The sequence below is a fragment of the Dipodomys ordii genome, unplaced genomic scaffold (assembly GCF_000151885.1).
Source record: "Dipodomys ordii isolate 6190 unplaced genomic scaffold, Dord_2.0 Scaffold1, whole genome shotgun sequence".
NCBI classification, from domain to species: Eukaryota; Metazoa; Chordata; class Mammalia; order Rodentia; family Heteromyidae; genus Dipodomys; species Dipodomys ordii.
The window spans coordinates 37,525,544-37,546,798 of NW_012267217.1; the positions used below are offsets into that span (position 1 = coordinate 37,525,544).

At 37.2% G+C, this 21,255-nt stretch overlaps 1 protein-coding gene across 1 annotated transcript; it reads left to right on the plus strand.

Annotated features, from left to right (window-relative positions):
* Positions 1–91: 91 nt before the first annotated feature.
* Positions 92–20,735, plus strand: Sgol2 (shugoshin-like 2 (S. pombe)). The gene is made up of 9 exons (XM_013012237.1): positions 92–157; positions 6,488–6,616; positions 7,721–7,896; positions 8,762–8,839; positions 10,963–11,048; positions 12,102–12,343; positions 13,925–16,732; positions 18,007–18,157; positions 20,454–20,735. Exons 2-9 carry the CDS (start codon positions 6,490–6,492, stop codon positions 20,467–20,469), a joined length of 3,684 nt encoding a protein of 1,227 aa, XP_012867691.1. The 5' UTR covers positions 92–157; positions 6,488–6,489; the 3' UTR covers positions 20,470–20,735.
* The last annotated feature ends 520 nt before the right edge of the window (positions 20,736–21,255 follow it).

The window sequence follows — 21,255 nt, forward strand, 5'->3', positions numbered from 1 at the left end:
TCCGGGTAACCATGCTCCTTTGCGCGGCCCTCACGGAACCCGATTGGCTGCCATGACAACCGCCAACGGCTGCAGAGTTTAAACCCGAAGCCCGGGCCGCGGCGGCTGCGCGCGCCACTCCCGACGGCGGGCGGCGGTGCCCTTCGCTCACAGAGCCGTAAGTCCGTCCCGGTCAAGCAGAGTCGGTGTTTTTCTGAGCCGGAGCTCGCGGCCCCGTCGGCCTCGGCCCCAGGCCCGCCCTGGGCCCCGCCGGGGCTCGGGGCCGGGGCCTCCTGGTGGTGTCTCCCCCGACTGCGGCCTTTGGGGGCGCGGCTGGGCGAGGGGCTCAGGTAGGCGGTCGGCTCCCGGAGGGCGCGGGACGCCGCTGAGCGCCCCTTCGGCGCGGATTTCTCCCTGGTGGTGAGCCTGCGGGCGTTCCGGGCTGCGGGCCCGGCCCGTGGGGCGGAGCGTCCGCCGTGGGAGCGCTCGTTGGGGAGCGGGGCCGACGGGGGGATCCGGGGTCCGACTCGGGAGAACCCGACGTGGCCCAGAGATGGACCAGAACGCCGCAGCCTAGTCAGTGCGGGATGGTTCCTGCAGGGCTGCGTGCCCGCGCCTCTCTGCGGCCCGGGGCCGAGGGTCAGTTACCCCAAGGGGCTGAGATGATGTCTTTATCTTACGTAGTTTTCTAAGTCTGGAAGTTGAGACGTTATATAGATCGGTTTTTAGAGCCGGGGCTACACAATGCACGGTACTGTCACGATGGTTCAACTCGCCCCTACACCAGATCGTGCCCCTGGGTGAATGCGTTGATGTGGTAGGTGACAGGGCAGGGCTAAGGAAAACGCCTTGGTTGCTAGCTCGAGCAACGGTGGATAGGGTCGTTGCTTAAGTTAGGAAAACTGTTAAGAAGCAACTTATTGGCGAGTTGGCAGTTTAACCTTGCTTCCCAAACTAAGATGAATTTGATTTTGCTTGACTGAAGGCTTTGAGGATAGGAGATGGCCTGAATTTTTATGTTACATTTCCTTTCAAGTGTAGAAGATGCAATAATTTGTATGGAGTTTTCTGCGTGCTCTTTTGCTTTCTATCGGATAGAGAGCGGCTTTGATTTTTAACTTTTTAAGGCAAATCTTAGAAGTATTTAGCCTTAATGTTGTAAGGTCTATAGTTCAGGTTTTGTCCTCACTGCAGAGATTCCTTCTAAAACCATTTTTCCCCATTATTTGTTAACATCTCCATTCCCTTAACATCTGCTCAGTATTTTCTAAGGTGACTCATTCCATTATTTGGCAAGTTTTACAATTGGAAGGACCTTACATTCATCCACAGTTACTTTTTCCACACTCATTTACCCAGGCATAGCCCAGGCTATGTGCCAGGCACTGTTCTAGACACTTAGAGGCCAGTGGCAAACAACCTTGACCAAAGTCTGTGGAAAGAGAAAACAAACAATAAGAAAATTAATTAATGGATTTTTGGTGGTGTTATTAGACATTGATCAATGGAGAAAATAAAACAGTAAGAATTGTGGCAAGTAATTTTAAGATGTTTGAGTTGCATAAGCTTACTAAGAAAGTGGCATTTAATCAAAAACTTAGGAAATGAACAAGCCTTATGGTTATTTGAAGGAAGAGTTAAAGGATAAAAAGTATGTAAATGGGGGCTGGGAAGGTCGATCTGTGATAAGAGTACTTGCCTTGCATCTTGCATGCTTGAGGCCCTGGGTGCTGTGGCTCAAGTGGTAGAGCGCTAGCCTTGAGCTGAAGAGCTGAGGGACAGTGCCCAGGCCCAGAGTTCAAGCCCCCCATAACTGACAAAATAAAAAAAATTATGTAAAGGTTCTATATGTCAAAAGTGGCCAATATGGGGCTGGGAATGTGGCTTAGTGAGAGTGCTTGCCTAGCATGCATGAAGCCCTCAGTTTAATTCCGCAGTACCACATTAACAGAAAAAGCCAGAAGCGGCGTTGTGGTTCAAATGGAAAAGTGCTAGCCTTGAGCAAAAGAAGCTCAGGGACAAAGAGTGCCCCGGGCCCTGATTTCAAACCTCAGAACTGGCCCCCCCAAAAGTGACCAATATGTTAGTGAAGAGGTCAGAAGAATGCCCTCATGGGAATTTTGGGAAAGGGACATGTATTATTGTATTGTCCAGGAATCAATAGACAGTAGGACCCAAAAATCACTGATGAGTTGTGAGTTAAACAAAATTTTATTTGAGCGAAAGCACAAAGTGCTGATGCGTCAGGACCATGCCCAATGCTAGGGCATGGCCTTGAGTGCCAGCTTGCATCAGCTTTTAAGCTGAGAAGTGGGGAGGACTTAAGCCTGCACAGTTGGGCTCTTTGAACATTTTGGCCAATGATCACTCCAGAAGTTTTTACAATTTCCGCCAAGGCCTTCCGCCTAGGGGACTGTTCACAAGAAGCTTGGGGAATAGAACAAAAGATGGGAGTGATCCTATTAGTTAGTAGCAGAAGCCTAGTTACTGCCCAGTTTTACAACCACAAAAACAAAGTTACAAAATCATCCATTATTGATAAGCAGAAGCTTCTAATTTCTTTTTTCTCTTTTTTTCCATATGTTTTTATTGTAAAAATACTACTGTATAGAGGGGTTGCAGTTACATGAGTAGGGTAATGAGTACATTTCCTATCAAGCATTGTTACCTCCTCCTTTCCCTTCCCTCCCCAACTCCCCGCCCCCAAATTGTAAAGTTCATTTTCAATATAGTTTCTTGTACATCTCATTGTTACAATGTGTCAACCTGTATCCTTATTTAAGCATTTTATTATATCCCTTCCCCTCCCCAAATTATAAAAATGTATATACATGATGCAGGACACTGGAAGAGGCTTCTAATTTCTACATGGCCTAAGTACCTAAATCAAATATTATATCTTTAATTTTCATAACACAACAGTATCAAGTTGTGTTTATAAGCCATCATAATGATTAAATGAGATGGAGCGTTTTAACATGGGAGTTACCTAAATTAATTTAAATTTAAAAGTATCATTTTGCTGGAGCTGGTGGCTCACACCTGTAATCCTAGCTACTCATGAGGCTGAGATCTGAGGATCGCGGTTCAAAGCCAGCCCGGGCAGGAAAGACCTTGAAACTCCTATCTCCAATAAACCGCCAGAAAACCGGAAGTGGCACTGTAGCTCAAGTGGTAGAGTGTTAACTGAGCTGAAGAGCTGAGGGATAGCGCCCAGGCCCAGAGTTCAAGCCCCACGACCAAAAATATAAAGTATCATTTTGATTGTTAGGTTGACAATCAATAGTAAGGTAGAATATAGTATTAGTGATATTATTTGGGTAACTGTAGTAATATTATATATGAGAGAGAATACTATCTTGGATCAGAGTGTTAGCAGTATACATACAGTAAGTCACATTTAGATGCACTATAAGAGTATAATTGATGAAAGAGTGGATGTGTTTGACAGAGAAAGACTTTTTTTTTTTGGTCAGTCCTGGGGCTTGAACTCTGGGCTTGGGCGCCATCCCTCAGCTCTGCAGCTCAAGGCAAGCGCTCCACTGCTTGAGCCACAGCGCCACTTCCAATTTTCTAGTGGTTTATTGGAGATAAGAGTCTCACAGACTTTCCTGCCCGGGCTGGCTTTGAACCATGATCCTCACATCTCAGCCTCCAGAGTAGCTAAGATTACAGGTGTGAGCCACCGGCGCCAGGCTGATAAAGACTTTTTAAATATAATATTTATTCTAAATAGAGAGTAATGACTACAAAAGACTTGCAGCTGAAAAATACCTGGCATATCCCAGGAAGATCTAGATGGTAGTGACCCATATGGTAAAAACCAGAATGAGCTAGAAGGAAAGGAGAAGTTCAAGTTAGAGTACCTGGGGAAAAAAGGAAGATATTAGAGAGACTTTCAGACAATTTAAAGAAATTTAGAGAGAAGTGGGAACTATTGGAGAGTTTTACATTGTCTGATCTACTATAGGAAAACTAGGCTTGCAGAAATTCAGGTGAGATGATATTTCTAGGTTGGTTGCAGTAAACATACTAAAAAGTGGTCAGATTCTAAATATACTGTGCAGATGAATTGCAATGTGACAGTTTCACAGTTTTGGCATGAACAACTAAGGATGGAGTTACCTACCATTAACTCTTGAAAATAGGGGTAGGCTCTTGGTGAAAAACATTTGGATGGATTAAGTTTGATACGCTTATTTGATGCCAGTAGAATGTGGGATAGTCAATTGACTATTCAAATCTAGCAAAGTTCACGAGACAAATACAAACTGAATAAGGAATTTTGGAGGTTTTGACATCTGGGTGGCATTAAACTTTGGGATTATGAGATACTGTAGACAAAGACAAACAGTTCAGAGGAGAGCCTATTATAGGTTGGAGGAACCTATAAAAACATTCTAGGAAAGCGACTCAGAAAGCCAAAGAAAGATAGTTTGTTTTATTATTTGTTGTTGTTATTGGTTGTGGGACCTGAATTCTGGGCCTGAGCACTGTTACTCAGCTCTTTAGCTCAAGGCTAGCCCTCTACCACTTGAGCCACAGTACCACTTCTGGCTTTTTTTGCTTATGTAGTACTGAGAATTGAACCCATGGCCTCATGCATGCAAGGCAGGCACACTACCACTGAGCCACCTTCCCAGCCCCAGAAAGATAGTTTTTAAGGAAGGATAAATAACCACATCAAATTATGTAGATCCTGCTAGATCTGTATAATTAGATCAAGACCAATAACCATACATTAGATTTAGCAATGTGGAGGTCATTTGAGACCTTAGCAAAGTCAGTTTGGTAAGGTAGTTAGAATAAACACCTTACTAAAATAGGTTTTTGAGAGAATTCTGCCTGAGTAGCTAATTCATAAGGTAAGATTTGCAGAGAATAGCAGTGGTAATTTGAAGATGAAGTAAAAAGAAGATAGGACTGTTTAAGATAAGGGAAATAGCTGTATGTTGATGAGAAAGACATAATGGAGGAGGAAAATTGGTGATAGAAAGGAATTGTTGGAGTAATTGCTTTGAGAATGCAGGAAGGCAGAGGATTCAGTGCACACACTCATATCTGCTTATCCATGGTAACAGCAGCAAGACCAATATGCAGAAACGGATGTCAGTACAGAGGTAGTTGTTTCAATATTCTCAGAATAATCTAAGGTATGAAATTACTAATAAAGTGACCCAGGGATGAGGGTAATTCATAAAGAACGGACTAGGAATTTTTAGGGGCGAGGGAAGATGAATGATCTGTAGAGACAAGACAGGTTGAAATTGAGAAGACTGAGTATTGGGAGTAAGTAGTGCAGTTAACAGTTTTTTTTCTAGATTTATACATACTGAGGCAAGGAGGCTTGGAGAGGGAATGGAGGCTTGGAAGGTTGGTTTTGTCCATGTACATGGCTAAACATCTGCCCTTATCAGTGAAACATTTTCTGATTTTTTTCATTACCCATACAGCCGCTTCTGTGCATTATGTATTAAAACCAGTATTCTTATCAAATTCTAATGTAATATGTTAAATGTATAATTTTCCTAATTCCACTATTAGACCTTAATATCTAATTGAACATAGAGCTATTAAACTAATGACAAGTTTAAAATTTTCTACCTTTTTATGCAGTCCTTCTCTCCTTTGAGTTTAGCATTGCTCTTATGTGCTTCTATTAGCACATCTCTAAGATTACTTATATTCCTATCTAATCAGTGTCTGTATGGACATGAACTATTCCATTCCTTTTTTGTTTGTTTTTGCCAGCCCTGGGGCTTGAACTCAGAGCCTGGGTTCTGACCCTGAGCTTCTTTTGCTCAAGGCTAGCGCTCTACCACTTGAGCCACAGCACCACTTCCAGCCTTTTCTTAGTAGTTTATTGGAATTAGGAATCTTACAGACTTTCCTGCTCAGGCTGGTTTAGAATCATGATCCTCAGATCGCAGCCTCCTGAGTAGCCACCATGCCTGGCATCCATTCCTTTCTCAAACTAGGAAAATCCTGGCTTTTCTGTTAGTACCCAGTCTAGAACATGCATATAGACTATGGGTTTGAATGAAGAATGTCATTTTTGGATTCTATTTTAAATTATTTTTTATTTCATTTGTGCTTTCAGATTTTATATAAAAAGTTCTGCAAATTGGTACAAATGAAGCATATCCTAAGTCACGATTGTCACTTATTTTTTGGTGGGGGGTGCAGGTCCCAGCGTTTGAATTTGCCCTTTGTGCTGTCCCTGAGCTTTTTTACTTTTTTTGAGCTTTTGTGCTCAAGGCTAACACTATACTACTTGAGCCATAGCTTCACTTCTAGCTTTTTCTTGGTTAATTGGAGATAAGAGTCTCACAGACTTTTCTGCCCAGGGTGGCTCTAAACCGTGATCCTCAGATCTCAGCTTCTTGAGTAGTTAGGTCTGCAGATGTGAACCATGAGTGTTTGGCTTACTGCCACTTTTTTAGAATGTATTTTTGTCAGTTAGCAATCAAACTCAACACCTTTTTTCATTTCCTTTTACTTCAGTCAGTGATGGAGTATCCAAGGATGGAAGCTAACTCAGTTACTTCAGTAATTAAGAGACGTGTAAGAGACAAAAGAACTTCAAAAATGAAGTTGAATGTTTCTCTTGCTTCAAAAATCAAAACAAAAATATTAAGTAAGTACCATTAGTTGTAATTTATATTCATGTATTTTACTCTTTCTGTTTTTTGAATGTATTTGTTACTTTATTTGATCAACTGTAGAAAATTACTAAAATGTCTATTTGGTTAGCTGATTGGATCTTTTGATCATTTGATCTTTTGTATATCCTTTAAATCCTACATATGGGTAATTTTGATAACTGAATTTTCAACAATGAGTCTGGGATAGCCCAAGGAAACTATTTTACCTATAACCTTTCTGGAAAAGAGAAAAAAGAAGAAGAATTGCTCTAGTATGCTGTGGCAATTAGATTCTCGGTAATCCAGAGGCTTGCAGAGGTATCTCACTAATGTGGGTGACTGTATATAGCCAGAAAGCTCATCAGGAAGACACTACTGTTTGAAATCGAATTTCATAATTTCTGGAGGTAAGATGCAATGAGTAAAAAAAAAAAGAAACCCAAAGCATAAAAAGATAAGGAAATTCCCCAAGATAACTTTTCATTACTTCTGCAATTTTTTTCAATGGTTGTATTCATCTTAGCTAGAGTAGGAAAGTGGGGGGTATATTCTTTTTTCATTTCCTGCTAATATAACTCCTTTGCTTTATGGAACAGCCAAGCCTCCCGGGAATCTTTAAATCATATTATTGCTCCTATTGTTCTCTAGGGCCATCTTTTAAACTAATCCCTCTCACACAGAAGCTGTTTTCTGCTGTCTTTGACAGGATCATTACACACCCTGTGTTGTGAGGATATATTCTGAGTTTGGGAAGTACAACAGAAAAATGTTACTACCCTTCATTTTTCTGGAAATCCTAAACTGTTTCTAGTCTGTCTATAATGGCTATGCCAGGAAAGGCTGTCTGAAACTTACCTGGATAAAGTACTTTTAGGAGCTTAAGTTTTATATACCTCATCTTTCTCTGAATACCTAAAAATCTCAATATATTTTATAAAATTTATTTTAGCTGAGTATATTTGCATAATATTAACAGTTTAACAGTTGAGAGGCTGAGGAATATGAAAGTTTATTAAAATAAAGTTTAATATTAACTTTTTTGTTGGTTGTGGGGCTTGAACTCTTGTTAATATTAACTCTTAAAAATCTTTTAACAGACAATTCATCTATTTTCAAAATCTCTCTAAAACACAACAATAGAGCATTAGCTCAAGCTCTTAGTAAAGAAAAAGAGACTTCTAGAAGAATTACAACTGAAAAGATGCTACTGCAAAAAGAAGTGGAGAAACTGAATTTTGAAAATACCTTTCTTCGCCTAAAGCTAAATAACTTGGTATAGAAGATTTATTGTTTTTGTGACTAAAATCCTTAAAGCTACATTATAGAAGATCTGAAAATGCTTTGCAAACCTCCAATTGTAAGGAATTAAGAAAGTCAATATGCTATTCAAATTTCTGATATAGGCCAAACACCTATGAGTAATAAAATAGACATCCTAAGTCTAATTCTAAATATGTACTATGTGTTCTACAAAGCAGTATGATACATTTGATTGTTTGATTGCCCATTGTAAGTGAAGTTTGGTGCATTATAACATTTTAAAAAGATAAGCATGGTTCTTACAGTGAATTTAAAGGAAAGGAGGTCACAGAGAGTTTGTATTCTCTTTTAATCTTTGCATTCATTGTCCACAAGCTAAATAGAGTGAAATTTGTAATCCTTGCTTTTTTTTTCAGCTATGATTATTTTTAGCTATGATTATTTACCTGCATTTATAGATCTAAGTCTAAAGCAGAAATCAAATAAATGTGGGCAAATGTTCTGCACTGCTTAAATATTAAATTTCTATGACTGACTACTGTTTAGTTGCCGCCATATATGTTGTTATAAGACAGAAAAATGGAACATAATATTTTTTATTACAAAATCCATTTAATTCTGCAAATAAGTACCTTAACCTGCAATTGAAAGTTATTAATCTGCAACAGTATGCTAAAAGGTACATGCTAATAGAATCATAATATTTTTAAAGCATTCAAAATCTGTACGGGCTACTCAGTATAATATAAAACTTTTTTACCTGAATATGATCTCAATAGAGTCTTTTAACATTGATATATTCATAAATGTATGATATCATATTATACTAAACCCTTAATCTAATTTGATTAAAAGAGGTCTTTATTTCACATATACAGAATAAGAAGCTTATAGAAATAGAATCACTCATGAACAATAACTTAATAACTGCAATTGAAATGAGCAGTCTTTCTGAGGTAAGTTTATGTGTGAGCAGTGTCATTCTTCAGCATTACTAAGGATAATTGAGATTAAATAACATCAAAGTTATGAATATCTATATTCCAAATTTTTTACAAAGAAATGATAATCATTAGTAATATCCAATTTAAGAAATAGAACATTACTAGTCTATGTAATTGGTACTGAAATTCTTACATAAAGTCAGAATTTTGTTAAAAGTAATAGGATTAGCTGGGCACCAGTGGCTCACATCTGTAATCCTAACTGCTCAGGAAGCTGAGATCTGGGGATCATGGTTCAAAGCCAACCAGGACAGGAAATGTCTATGAGACTCTTACCTCTAACTACTCTCAAAAAGCAAAATCCATTTAATTCTGCAACTAAGTACTTTAACCTGAAATTGAAAATGATTAATCTGCAACAGTATGCTAAAAGGTACATGCTAATAGAATCATAATATCTTAAATTCAAAATTTATATATTTGTATGGCTGTTTGTATGGACTATTCAGTATAATATAAAACCAGACTCAATTAGTAGGGCATTAGCTTTGAGCAGAAGCAGCTCAGGGACAGTGCCCAGGATTGGAGTTCAAGCTCCCAGACTAATACACACAAACACACACAATCATTTTCTTCAATTTTGAATTCAGTTTTATCATTGTAAACTTACTGGTTTTTATTTTTACAAAATAAGCCTTGCCCTTTTGTGGTTTACTTTTTGTTGCTTTTCTAACTTTGAGTCAATGCTTATATAGTTTTTTTTTGGGGGGGGGTCCAGTCATGGGGTCTGAACTCTGGGCCTGGGTACTGTCCCTCAGCTCTTCAGCTCAAGGCCAGTGCTCTACCACTTGAGCTACAGCGCCACTTCCAGCTTTTTTTCTTTTTGCATATGTGGTACTGAGGAATTGAACCCAGGGCCTCATGCATGCAAGGCAAGCACTCTACCACTGAGACACTTTCCCAGCCCGCTTATTTAGTTTTTATTCTTTTGTATGTGTGCATGTGCCTGTGCACTCACATGCATATTGATACAAAGACAAAAAGCCATACTGGTTTATTGGGGAAAAGAATCTCTTAGATTTATCTGCCTGGGCAAGCTCTGAGATCAGTGAGATATCAGTCTCCTGAGTACTTAGGATTATAAGCATGAGCTACCACAGCCCAGTTTTTTAAACTTCTTCTACTGATTTTTTTCTTTTAAAATTCTTCTTTTGATGTGATTTGGCATGAATTTCTTTCTTTCTTTCTTTTTTTTTTTTTTTTGGTCAGTTGTGGGGCTTGAACTCTGGGCTTGGGCACTATCCCTCAGCTCTTCAGCTCAAGGCAAGCGCTCTACCGCTTGAGCCACAGCGCCACTTGGCATGAATTTCTTTATGTTTATCCTTTTACTTGGTTTCTTAGATTTGTAGGCTGAACCTTTTGTCTTTCTATTATTTCTCTTTTTTTTTCTTAACTATTTTAGGAATTGATTGGTAAAGTAGTTTTATGATGGTGTTTTAGATGTCTTGTGTTACAAGATTCCAGATCTTAAATCTTCTATTTTAGCAGAGTATATACTGTCAATAAGGGGAAGCATTTTATATTGCCACCTAAGGGTCAAAGTTTAGGCTCCCTGTTCAGCTTCTGCCGACAACAGTTTGGTGGGAGACATCTTTATAGAAAGTATATAGTTTCATTTTCTAGCCTTTATTCAAAATTACTCAGAAAGAATGTTAGTGTCAAAATTTAGAAAGCATAAGGATGCAAAAGATACAATGAAATCACCTGGACTTCCACTTTTCAATATGAATAATATCCAGTAATTATATTAATATATGTATACAATATAGATGTCTGAGTGTATACACATATATTTATTCCTATGCATAGAAGAAAATCTGGAAAACTGATTAACAGAATATCATTAGTGATTATAATCAGATGTTTTGTTCAGGGATAAACTGTTTTAACAGCTTACCAAGATAATGTTTAAGGATAAACTTTATCACATTGTTCTCACTCATCTGTAAAATATAATGTAAAAATGGTTTTGTTACTGTTGATATCCTTGTGTAATTTGGTACTTCAATAACAAGTATAGCATAATAAGGTTAAAAACTTCTTCATTCCATTTTTTTTGTTCTTTTCAAAACTAGTTTCATCAAAGTTCTTTTTTACTGCCAGCTAGCCAGAAGAAACAGATGAGTAAACAATGCAAGTTGATGCGCCTTCCCTTTGCAAGGTAATCACATTTTACCTAGGCTGGTCTCAAACTTTGATCCTCAAGATCTTAACCTCCTGAGTGGCAAGGATTATAGGAGTGAGCCACCTCCCCCTGGCTAAGTTTTTTAATTTTTGTAAAAATATTATTGTCAAGGTGATATACAGAGAGGTTACAGTTGCATAAGTATGATAGTGAGCACATTTCTTGTCGAACTTGTTATCCCCTCCCTCATTTTTTCTCCCACTTGCTCTTTTCTGTCAACCCCCTCAAGTTATACAGATCATTTCCAACATATTGAGTATCGCTGTTGCATAGGTTCCCCTTTGTCCTTCCTTAATTCAGATTAATATACATATATATATAATACCCAGGGTACCAAAAACAAACACAGTGACAACCAGGGATAAACCATAGGGGGAAACACACACACACACACACACACACACATAGTACATTAAAAAAAACAACAAAGAAAAATCTCTTATGTTCATGTCTTGGAGATCATTTCCTTTAGCATCATATATGGTAATATGTATGTAACTATTGAGCTATTCTGCTCATATGCTAGGACTATCCTAGACATATATTAATTATTACAAATGAGGGAAAACATGGGACCTATGCTTCTTTGGATCTGGCTTATCCCACTTCTGGGCATTTACCCAAATGAACATAAACAAGACCATACTGAAGCTACCAGCACAACTATGTTTATGTAATCATTATTTACCATAGCTAAGATATGGAACAATCCCGATGCCCCTCAGTAGATGAATGTAAGAAAGTGTGGTATAGTATACATGCATACACATGCATACATGCATGCACACACACAATGGAATTCTGTGCTTTCATCAGAAAGAATGACCCCATTTGTAAGGAAATAGACAAATTTTTTTAAAGGACTTGTTCATTTCTTTTATCTAAATGGTTAAATTATTGACATGAAGTTTTTCATCAAGACATTAAGTTATCTCCTTTATATGTGTTATATATTCATGTTCTATAGTCTTTCTAAATTATTTTTGTAAAATACAAAATTTTACTCATTTTACTTTCACTCGCCTTTAGGGTCCCACTAACTTCAGATGATGATAATGATGACGATGACATTGATAATGGTAAAGAGAAAACGCAGCATGACAATATTGTACCAAAAACATCACCCAATATTTCATCTTCACTATCAACAAGACAATCAATATCAACTCATTGTAATTTGGAGATGTTATTTCTTAAAGAAGATAATCAGAACATGTATAATTTAGGTGATTCAGAACACATTTCTTCCACTGACAGTGCACTTCCAATAGGTGAGATTGCTTTAAAAAGTTAAGTATCAGTATCAATAAATAATTATATTCATCAGACATTTTTCTTGAGGGAAATGTAAATTGTTAATAAGCTACAGATTTGCTGATTTCTACCATTTAAAATGACTGTTGAAGGTTTTAATTTAAAAGTAAATACTCTAGCCAGGCACTGTGATCCTAGCTGCTCAGGAGGCTAAGATCTGAGGATTGTGGTTCAAAGCCAGCCCAAGCAGGGAAATTTGTGAGACTCTTATCTCCAAGAAATTACTCAGAAAAAAAGCTGGAAGTGGCACTGTGGCTCAAGTGGTAGAGGGCTAGCCTTGAGCAAAAAGAAGCTCAGGACAGAGCCCTGACCCCTGACCCTGATTTCAAGTCCCAGGACTGGTATAAACAAACAAATACTCTGAAAATTTTCTTTTCTTTCTTTATTTTTTTTTTTACCAGTCCTGGGGCTTGAATTCTGGGCCTGGGTGCTGTCCCTCAGCTCTTCAGCTCAAGGCTAGCACTCTACCACTTGAGCCACAGCACCACTTGTGGTTTTTTTTCTGCTTATGTGGTGCTGAGGAATCGAACCCAGGGCCTCGTGCATGCAAAGCAAGCACTCTACCATTGAGCCACCTTCCCAGCCCCAATGCTGAAAATTTTTAAGCCCACAGTGGCCTAATCTGTTATTTTGCAAGCAGTACCTAAGGAGATTTATTACCTTATTATTCAGAAAGTACCATACATTTACTTAATTTTGCCCTCTCCTTTTCCCATGAAAATTGGGGACCTAGGTGAGTATAGAGTATATAAAGAACATAATTATTTCTGGGGCTGGGGGTTTAGCCCAGCGGAAGGGCGCCCGCCTGGCGCGCGCAAGGCCGTGGGTTCGGTTCTCAGCCCTGGTTAAAAAAAAAGACACATAAAGCTAAAACATGTCTCATAGCTAGGTGCCAGTGGCTCATACCTGTAATCCTAGCTGTGCAAGAGGCTGATATCTGAGGATCAGGGTTTTAAAAAAAAAAAAAAAGAACATAATTATTTCTAAAGCAAAACTTGAGCCTGCATAATGATTAGTGAAAAAAATGGTAATATTTACATTTTATTTACATTGTATTCCTAAGTGATAATCCTATGGTATAGTTTATGTTGTTTACATTTGGCTTCAATTTTTCAAATTGTGCTATTAAACTTAGAGCTCAGAATCATTGTTCCTTATTACAGTTATACATAGTGTAATCACTTTTTCTAGAATTGTATCCTTATAAGGGCTACCGCTATTATTTGGGTTCATTAGTTGGTCTCCTTCAACTCTCATAATATGTATTAATGTCTTTACTGTTGTCTATGTTCCATTTTTCCATTGGAGCTGAAGCAGAGTAAATTCTCAGTAGTGTGTATTTTCCATAGATAGGTGTAAAATATGATTGAGTACTCTAATTATTTCTAACGTACTTTTTGTTAACATGATGTAAGGATCTAAACAGAACACATTATTAGAAATCCTCACTGTAAAACAGCTTGTTTCTAATTTGTTTCAAGCAACTTACTACTAATTTGATTACTTAGAACTGGATCTTTTCTTTGTTCATTTTATAGAAAGTCATTACCACTCAGACCAAACTTCTAAGAATTCCTTAGTGAATGAGATAAGAAGTGACTCATCTATCAGCCACAGAAGGGAGAATCCATCTCTTAACAATGTGACTGAAAGGAAGAAGCATCAGTCTTCTTGGGAGTCAAAAGATCCTATTATAGACATCTCCAGTGCTACAGAATTAGATCACCAGCAGATTTCAAATTCAGGAGCAAACTGGAATAATGAGATAGATGACTGTACTAATGAAAAAAATATTAAAATGCAAAGAAATATGTTATCTTCTGAGTCTGCCAGTGAATCTAACGTAAAGGACATGAATCAAGTTCAGAGTAATGATGACTTTCATTTGAAAAAAACAGTGCATGAAAATGCTGACATAGATTTACCAGCTAGTGAAGTAAGCAAAATTGTAGTTTCAAGAGGCAGTAAAAATAAAAGAATTAAAAAAACAAGTTGTAGAGTGGAAACTTTCAGGAAAGTAAGAATCCCAAGCTCTGAAGAAAAGAGAGAAAGATCAAAGAAAAAATGTAAAAGCAGTTCAGATGTGGATATTGAAGAAAAGATTGAAAATAGACCAGAAGGACAATCTATTCCGAATGGCAAAAACGATGCAGAAGATCCAAATCTTGTTTTTGACACTGAAAAGCCAATTGAGGTAAACATACTAAAGAAAATAACTCTACGGAATGATTTTGATCAAGGTGACAGACAAAATACACACTATAACACAATGAAGAAAAGAATTCATGAAACAGATGAACAAGAGGAAGCATATTCTTTCTCCCAGAGTTTAGACATAGTCCTGCAAGAGAATAAATTTGATATGGGTCAGAACTCCATAACTTATGATGAAAGTAAAGCTTCTAGACAGACATTTGTGATTCAGAGGTTGGAAAAAGATAACTTAGACACCACTCTTCAAAACCCAGATGGTGCAAGTGAATTTCAAATGGCTCATCTTTCCTTCAAAGATTATGGAACAGTATATGACTATGAAACTCAGAATACTCTTGGTTTCAAAAAGTATGTCACTGATACACAGCCTGCTAAGCAAAATGAGTCAGAAGTAAATACACTCAGGCAGAAAGTAAATCGGAGTACAGAAATAATCTCTGAAGTGAGCCAAGTATCTGACGAAGACAAAAGCAACAATTTTCCCCAAACCCAAGTGAATAAAGAGACTATATCTCAAAGCCCAAAAAATTCAAAACAGTTTCAAATACCTACTCTTTTCACAAGAGATAATGGGAATTTACATAGCGATGAGATACAGAATGTGTTTGGTTTGCAAAAGCAGATCACTGATGTGTACCCTATTCCACAAAACAAATCAAAAGTTAAGCAGCTTAGACAGAAAGTAAATCGGAAGACAAAAATAATTTCTGAAATGAATTATTTTGATAGTGAAAAAAGTCTATCTTGCTCAGAAAAGGATAATTCTCTCTTTATACAAAAGGATAACGAAATCATTCTTGGAAACCTAAAAGACTCTAGGGAGTTTCAAACTCCTGGTCTTTGTACCAGTGATTATGACACTCAAAGTATTTTGGAAATGAAAACACATGTTTATGATAAACAACCTGCTTATCAAAATGATTCAAAAATAGATAAGAAGTTTAGACAAAAGGCATATCGAAAGACAGAAGTAATTTCTGAAGTCAAACAGACATATGAGCCTGATAACAAAGGTGGACATGACCTAGAAAAAGATCACATAGTTTCTTTAACCCAGAAAGATACAGATACTATTTCAGAAAATCTAGAAATTGCAAATGAATTTCAAATAGTTGACCTTCCCACTCAAGAGAGTAGAAATTTTTGTGATCATGAGACACAGAGTATATTGGATTTGGAAAAACATGTTACTAATAAACAAGTTGCTCAGCAAGATGAATTAAAAGTAAATAAGAAAGTTAGACTGAAAGTAAATCGGAGAACAAAAATAATTTCTAGAATGGACCAAATATCTGAAGACATGGATGTTCATAACCAAAAAACTGATATTAATGATTATCTTAAAAACCAATCTAAGCAAAACCGAGAATGCCAAGACATTACTAATGAATCCTATATGAAAGTCAATAGTAATGAGAAGGAAAGTTGTGATCAAATTCCAAATCCTTACCAGGTACTTAAAAAACATGGAAAAAAGTCATCAGCCAAGGCAAAGAACAGTTTGGCAAGAGAAAAGAGCAAATCTATTTTGCTGTTAACAGATTCTTCACAGGCACCTGTGTCCTTAGAATCTGATTTAAAACATATCACTAAGGAAGCAGATTCTGAGCCTGGAAACCAGATTGAACTACTTAAGAATCAAAAGCAAAGCACTGTAACTCAGAATACAGAAAGAGATATTCCATTCATGGGAGTGGAGGAAGCAAAGTACTCAGTCAATAAAGTAAACAAAAGGACATCCAAATCAAAGAAAAGGAAGACTTTCCTAAAACCTCCAGATAGTCAGGAAGTGATGAAGATAATTCCTGACACTGACCACAGACAGCCAGTTCACTCTGCTCAGGCCAATAAGGAAAATTATTTGGAGAATGAGAAAATTGTCCAAATGAAGTCAGACTTTTGCACAAAGGAGTTAAAACCATCTTTATCTGAGAAATACTCATCTTATATACAGAATTCTTCCTTTAACAGTGCTCAAGATTGTTCAATACCCTTGAGTATTTCTTCTACAAATTTAATACAAGAAAACTGTGTTTTGGAGAGCTTACCCATCTTTCCAGTAGGTGATATGCATGAGAAGATAAAAGCAGTGAAATTTAAAGTTAACCAGAGAACAAAACATTCAGAAATAGGTAAGTCAATGCCTAAAGTAATCACATTTTTAAGTGCTTTCTTTTTTTAACCTAGTAAAGAATATCTTACTAAAATTGGCATTTTTGTGGAGTTGTAACAGTATATAGGTATGTAGTGTCTATAAAAGCAGCATGAAGAAATTAGAGTTGAAGCAATTAAAGTAATTTGGGACAATAACAGTATATTGAACATTTTTAACCTAAAAATCTTCAGCCTTTGCCAGTTACCTAATAATCCTGATAGTTTCTCTTGTCATGTGTTTGAAGGAAAGTGAATTTTTTTTTGGGGGGGGGGTCTGGTAGTGGGCCTGAACTCTTCAGCTCAAGGCTAGTGCTCTACCTCTTGAGCCCCAGCGCCACTTCCGGCTTTTTTCTTTCTGCTTATGTGGTGCTGAGGAATCAAACCCAGGGCCTCTGGCATGCAAGGCAAGTGCTCAGTGGAGCCACCTTCCCAGCCCCGGAAAGTGAATATTTTAAATGTAGTCATGAAAATGCTCTCATTTATTTTACCAAAAACAGTTGTAGATTTCTTAAGTCTGGCTCTGTCTATCCAGCAACATACATTTATTGTGATCAAAGCAGTTATAGGTGTTATTAGGGAGTGAAAAGTAAGCCTGGCCTCTATCCTCAGAACACATGTATGTGAAAGTACAAAGACAGGCGTGATAAATTTTAAAAAGTAGACCAATTATGCTAGATGATATAATGAAGGGAAATTTTGATTAGAGGAATCTGCAAATGTATCATTATATAGGCAGCATGTTAAACTATAAGATATTTACTAGACATTCCCATATCATTTTTTTCCCTATTAGAAACCTAGCGTTTAAGAATGTGTGTGTGTGTGTGGATTACTAGGATGTTGATGGATAAAGATATGCCAGAGAAAAGGTACTAGAAGTAAAAGAAGTCCAAAGATTTAGTCATACGGTCTGTTAGAGGACTGGTGAACCATTTTCCACCTCTCTGTCACTCCCAGGATTTCACAGACTGAGCAACCAGTCAGTAATGTATGTGTTGAGTGAATAAATATCCAGTAATTGGAGTGGTTCTGTGGAAAGAGTTGAAACATGAAGAATTTTTCACATTCAGTGTGTGTTTCAGAGCAGACTTCTTGGATGGTTTGTTTTAAATTTTAAGCCTCTTTTCCTTACAAAGTTAAATTACGTTTTAAAATTCATTCCTTATGATTTACAGACTACTAAATACTTCATATTTATTTTCATATCTCTGTCATATATACTTTACAAATGTTTGTGAAAAATTCATTTCAGGTAAAAATAAATTGCAGGACTTGACAAATACCTGTTTTATTTCAAATAACACTGCACAATTGGAAAATGAGTTTAAAGATCTATCTTCAGACTTGCCAAACAGAAAAAGAAGGTGTATATCTCTCAATTTAAAAGAGCCAGACCTCAGAAGGCAAGTATTTCAGTTATTTCACATGTTTTTATAAGCATTTCCTGAATTAGTATTTGAGTACTTCTAACTATTAGTAAAACCTAAATATTGTTGACATGTATTCTTAGCCAAGTAATGTGGCTCACATCTTATGATCCTAGCTACTCAGGCTGAGATTTGGGAATTTTGATTCAAAGCTAGCCTGAAAAGTCTGAGATTCTTATATCCAGTTAAACACACACACACACACACACACACAAAATCAGTGGAAGGAGGAAGGAGTGTGGCTCAAATGGTGGAATACCTGCCTTGAGCAGCAAAAGCTCAAGGCCCTGAATTTACACCCTAGTACCAGCAAAATAAATAAATAAACAAGCAAACAAACACACCAATAGAATTTTTTGTTGTTGTTGTTGTTCCTGGGACTTCAACTCGGGGCTTGGGCACCATCCCTTAGCTCTAGCTCAAGGCAAGCACTCTACTGCTTGAGCCACAGCGCCACTTCTGGTTTTCTAGTGGTTTATTGGAGATAAGAGTCTCACGGAGTTTTCTGCCCGGCTGGCTTTGAACCTCAGGGACAATGCCCAGGCCCTGAGTTCAAGGCAAAAAAAAAAAAAAAATGAGGGAGAGAGATGGTATTTATGGGAGTAATCAGAAAATGTTGATATACCTATATTTTATTTCCAATCTAAAACAAAGAAAAAAGTAGCAACTGGATTGCCATCATTCAGTATGTGTACTGAATGTGCATTGCAATATTTTGTTAAGTTTTCCAATTCTGCTTAACTCAAAGCAGGAGTACAGCATGGAGTAAAGACCACAATAGTATTCATGTAGCCTTTGCTACCTTTTAAGTTTGGGACCATGAGTACATTTCATACAAAAACATGTACATATATGTAAAATATAGAGAAGAAATACAATGCTACTTCTTGCAACATAGGGTACTAGGCAGATTGACTCTCTTAATAAGAAAGTAAAATTACTGGGTAAATTTTTTTTATTCATTTATTAGCTAGTAGAAAAGTAAGAAAAGCTCAGATTTGTGATTGAGTGATAGCATGAACCCAGAAAGGGTAAGTAGAGCTTGAAATTGGCTTTTGCCTGAAGGTAATTATCTAACTAGGTGAAGCAGAGCACTAGATTCACAGCCATATGAGTCTGGGTACATGATATAAATCCTAGAGTCCATCTGAAATGAAGAGTCTTAACAGTTGATTCTCTTTAGTAAAGTTGAGCTGCTCTCTTAGTAGTGCAGCAAGCTAAAAATAACTCTTCCCTAGCTTCTTCAGCCTGAAAAAATAACTCTACTTCTGAATTGAGAAGAAAAAAAGTATTCTGAGAATTCATAACCAATATTGAGCTCTTATGCAGATTATAACTGGAATTCCTAATAACTGGAAAGCACAAAACCTTCAAGCTGAGGATTTAGTTTAAGGAATCCATGAATTGTAGTGCACCTGTGTCTTTAAGGAGCCAATATAAATATTTTCTCTAGGAGTTTTCCTTCATCTCAGGGCTCAGCACATTTTTTTTTTTAATTGTAAAGGTGGTATACAAAGGGATTATAGTTACAGAAGTCATGTATTGAGTTCCTTTCTTTCTAAAACTCTTCCCCTTCTGCCCCCCCTTCCCATTTTCAACATAGTGTCAAGTGAGTATCACTTTGTCCCACCATTTCTGCCTCAACACATTTTCCACAGCTCAAATTCCAAGGTAAATGAACAGCTAACTTTGTGTGTGTGTGTGTGTGTGTGTGTGTGTGTGTGTGTGTGTGTGAAAATACGTACAGAGGAGTTACAATTATGTGGGCAAGGTAATGAGTACATTTCTTATCAAACATTGTCCTCCTCCTTCGTTTCCCCTTCCATCCCCCCCTTTCCATCCCCCCACCCCCAACAGCTAACTTAAGTAAAGAAAAACACACATGTACAAACCATGGAACAAGGTTCCAGTAGAAACAACTGATGGCAGAATCAGGTATAAAATATAAAATGAGTATATTTAGTGTTCTTAGAAAAGAGAAGTTTAAAAATGAGTAAAGATACTGAGTAGAAAAGCTAGTCACAGAAAAATACCCATAGAATGATTACATTGAGCTGAAGGTTTTATGTCAAGAAAACCAAATCATATAAATTTTCAGAGTTACTCACGGACAGTAAGCACTTTAAAGAAAAGCACTGACATGTGAGCAGGTCATGTGCAGGCAAAGCAGGTTTTAAGGAAACTGTCTTTTTACTAGTATGGGGAAAAGTTTTCCATAGCGGAAGCATTTGTTTGGGGTTCTTACTAATCTGCCTTGTTTTCTGTTCTTCAGGAAGATAAGAAGATGAGGAAAACCTATGGATTCTAGTTTTTCTGAGTTCTCAGAAGCATAGTGAAATCAGAACAGAAATACAGCTAGGATCAAGATCGACAGACACTTGAGAAAAAATGTGTTTCATTCTTTTTTGGCATTTCATGTATGTTTGTTTATCCTATATTATCCCTATATTTACATATATGTACATAACTACTTTTGTAGTATTTGAAATAATTTTGGTCACTACGTAATATTTTCTTCTTCGTTTAAGTTTATACATAACATTCTTGAACCAAACAGCTCTTACCCTTTTAATTGAATAAAATATATTAATAAATACCTACATATTGGTTATCTTGCATACCAAATTACCTTGTTTTGCATTCAGTGTATGTGAATATCTTTTTTTGAACCATTCAATATAAGTGAAACATCTAAGAGAATTTAAAATTATCTCCTGCCTTGACCAGCTTTATTTAATTTTTCTCTTTCACTCTTTGTTGTCATTGTTGTTAAGTTATATGCAAAAGGGTTATAGTTCCTTAAGTCAGGTTATCAGTACAGAGCACCCTTAGTCAATGTCACATCTTCCTTTTCTTTCCCCTATTTCCCCCTCTCAATGTCACTCTTCCCTTCACTTTCCCCATTTTCGGCCTCCCCTATCCTCAGGTTTCATAGTTCATTTTTCATATAATGTACATCGAATAGGATGAGAATATTAGCTTACCCTTACTCCCTGCTTTCCTGTCTGCCCCTCATTGCTCACACCCCAAAGCATGTTTCCACTTGCACTGTTTTGATAAAAAGTACTTCAGTT

Bases quoted from the DNA above. Each gene is read 5' to 3' on its own strand.
- Sgol2 (XM_013012237.1), top strand. From the start codon at position 6,490: ATGGAGTATCCAAGGATGGAAGCTAACTCAGTTACTTCAGTAATTAAG. The intron at 11,049-12,101 runs GTAATCACATTT...ACTCGCCTTTAG, and splicing joins ATGCGCCTTCCCTTTGCAAG to GGTCCCACTAACTTCAGATG. The intron at 12,344-13,924 runs GTGAGATTGCTT...TTCATTTTATAG, and splicing joins TGACAGTGCACTTCCAATAG to AAAGTCATTACCACTCAGAC.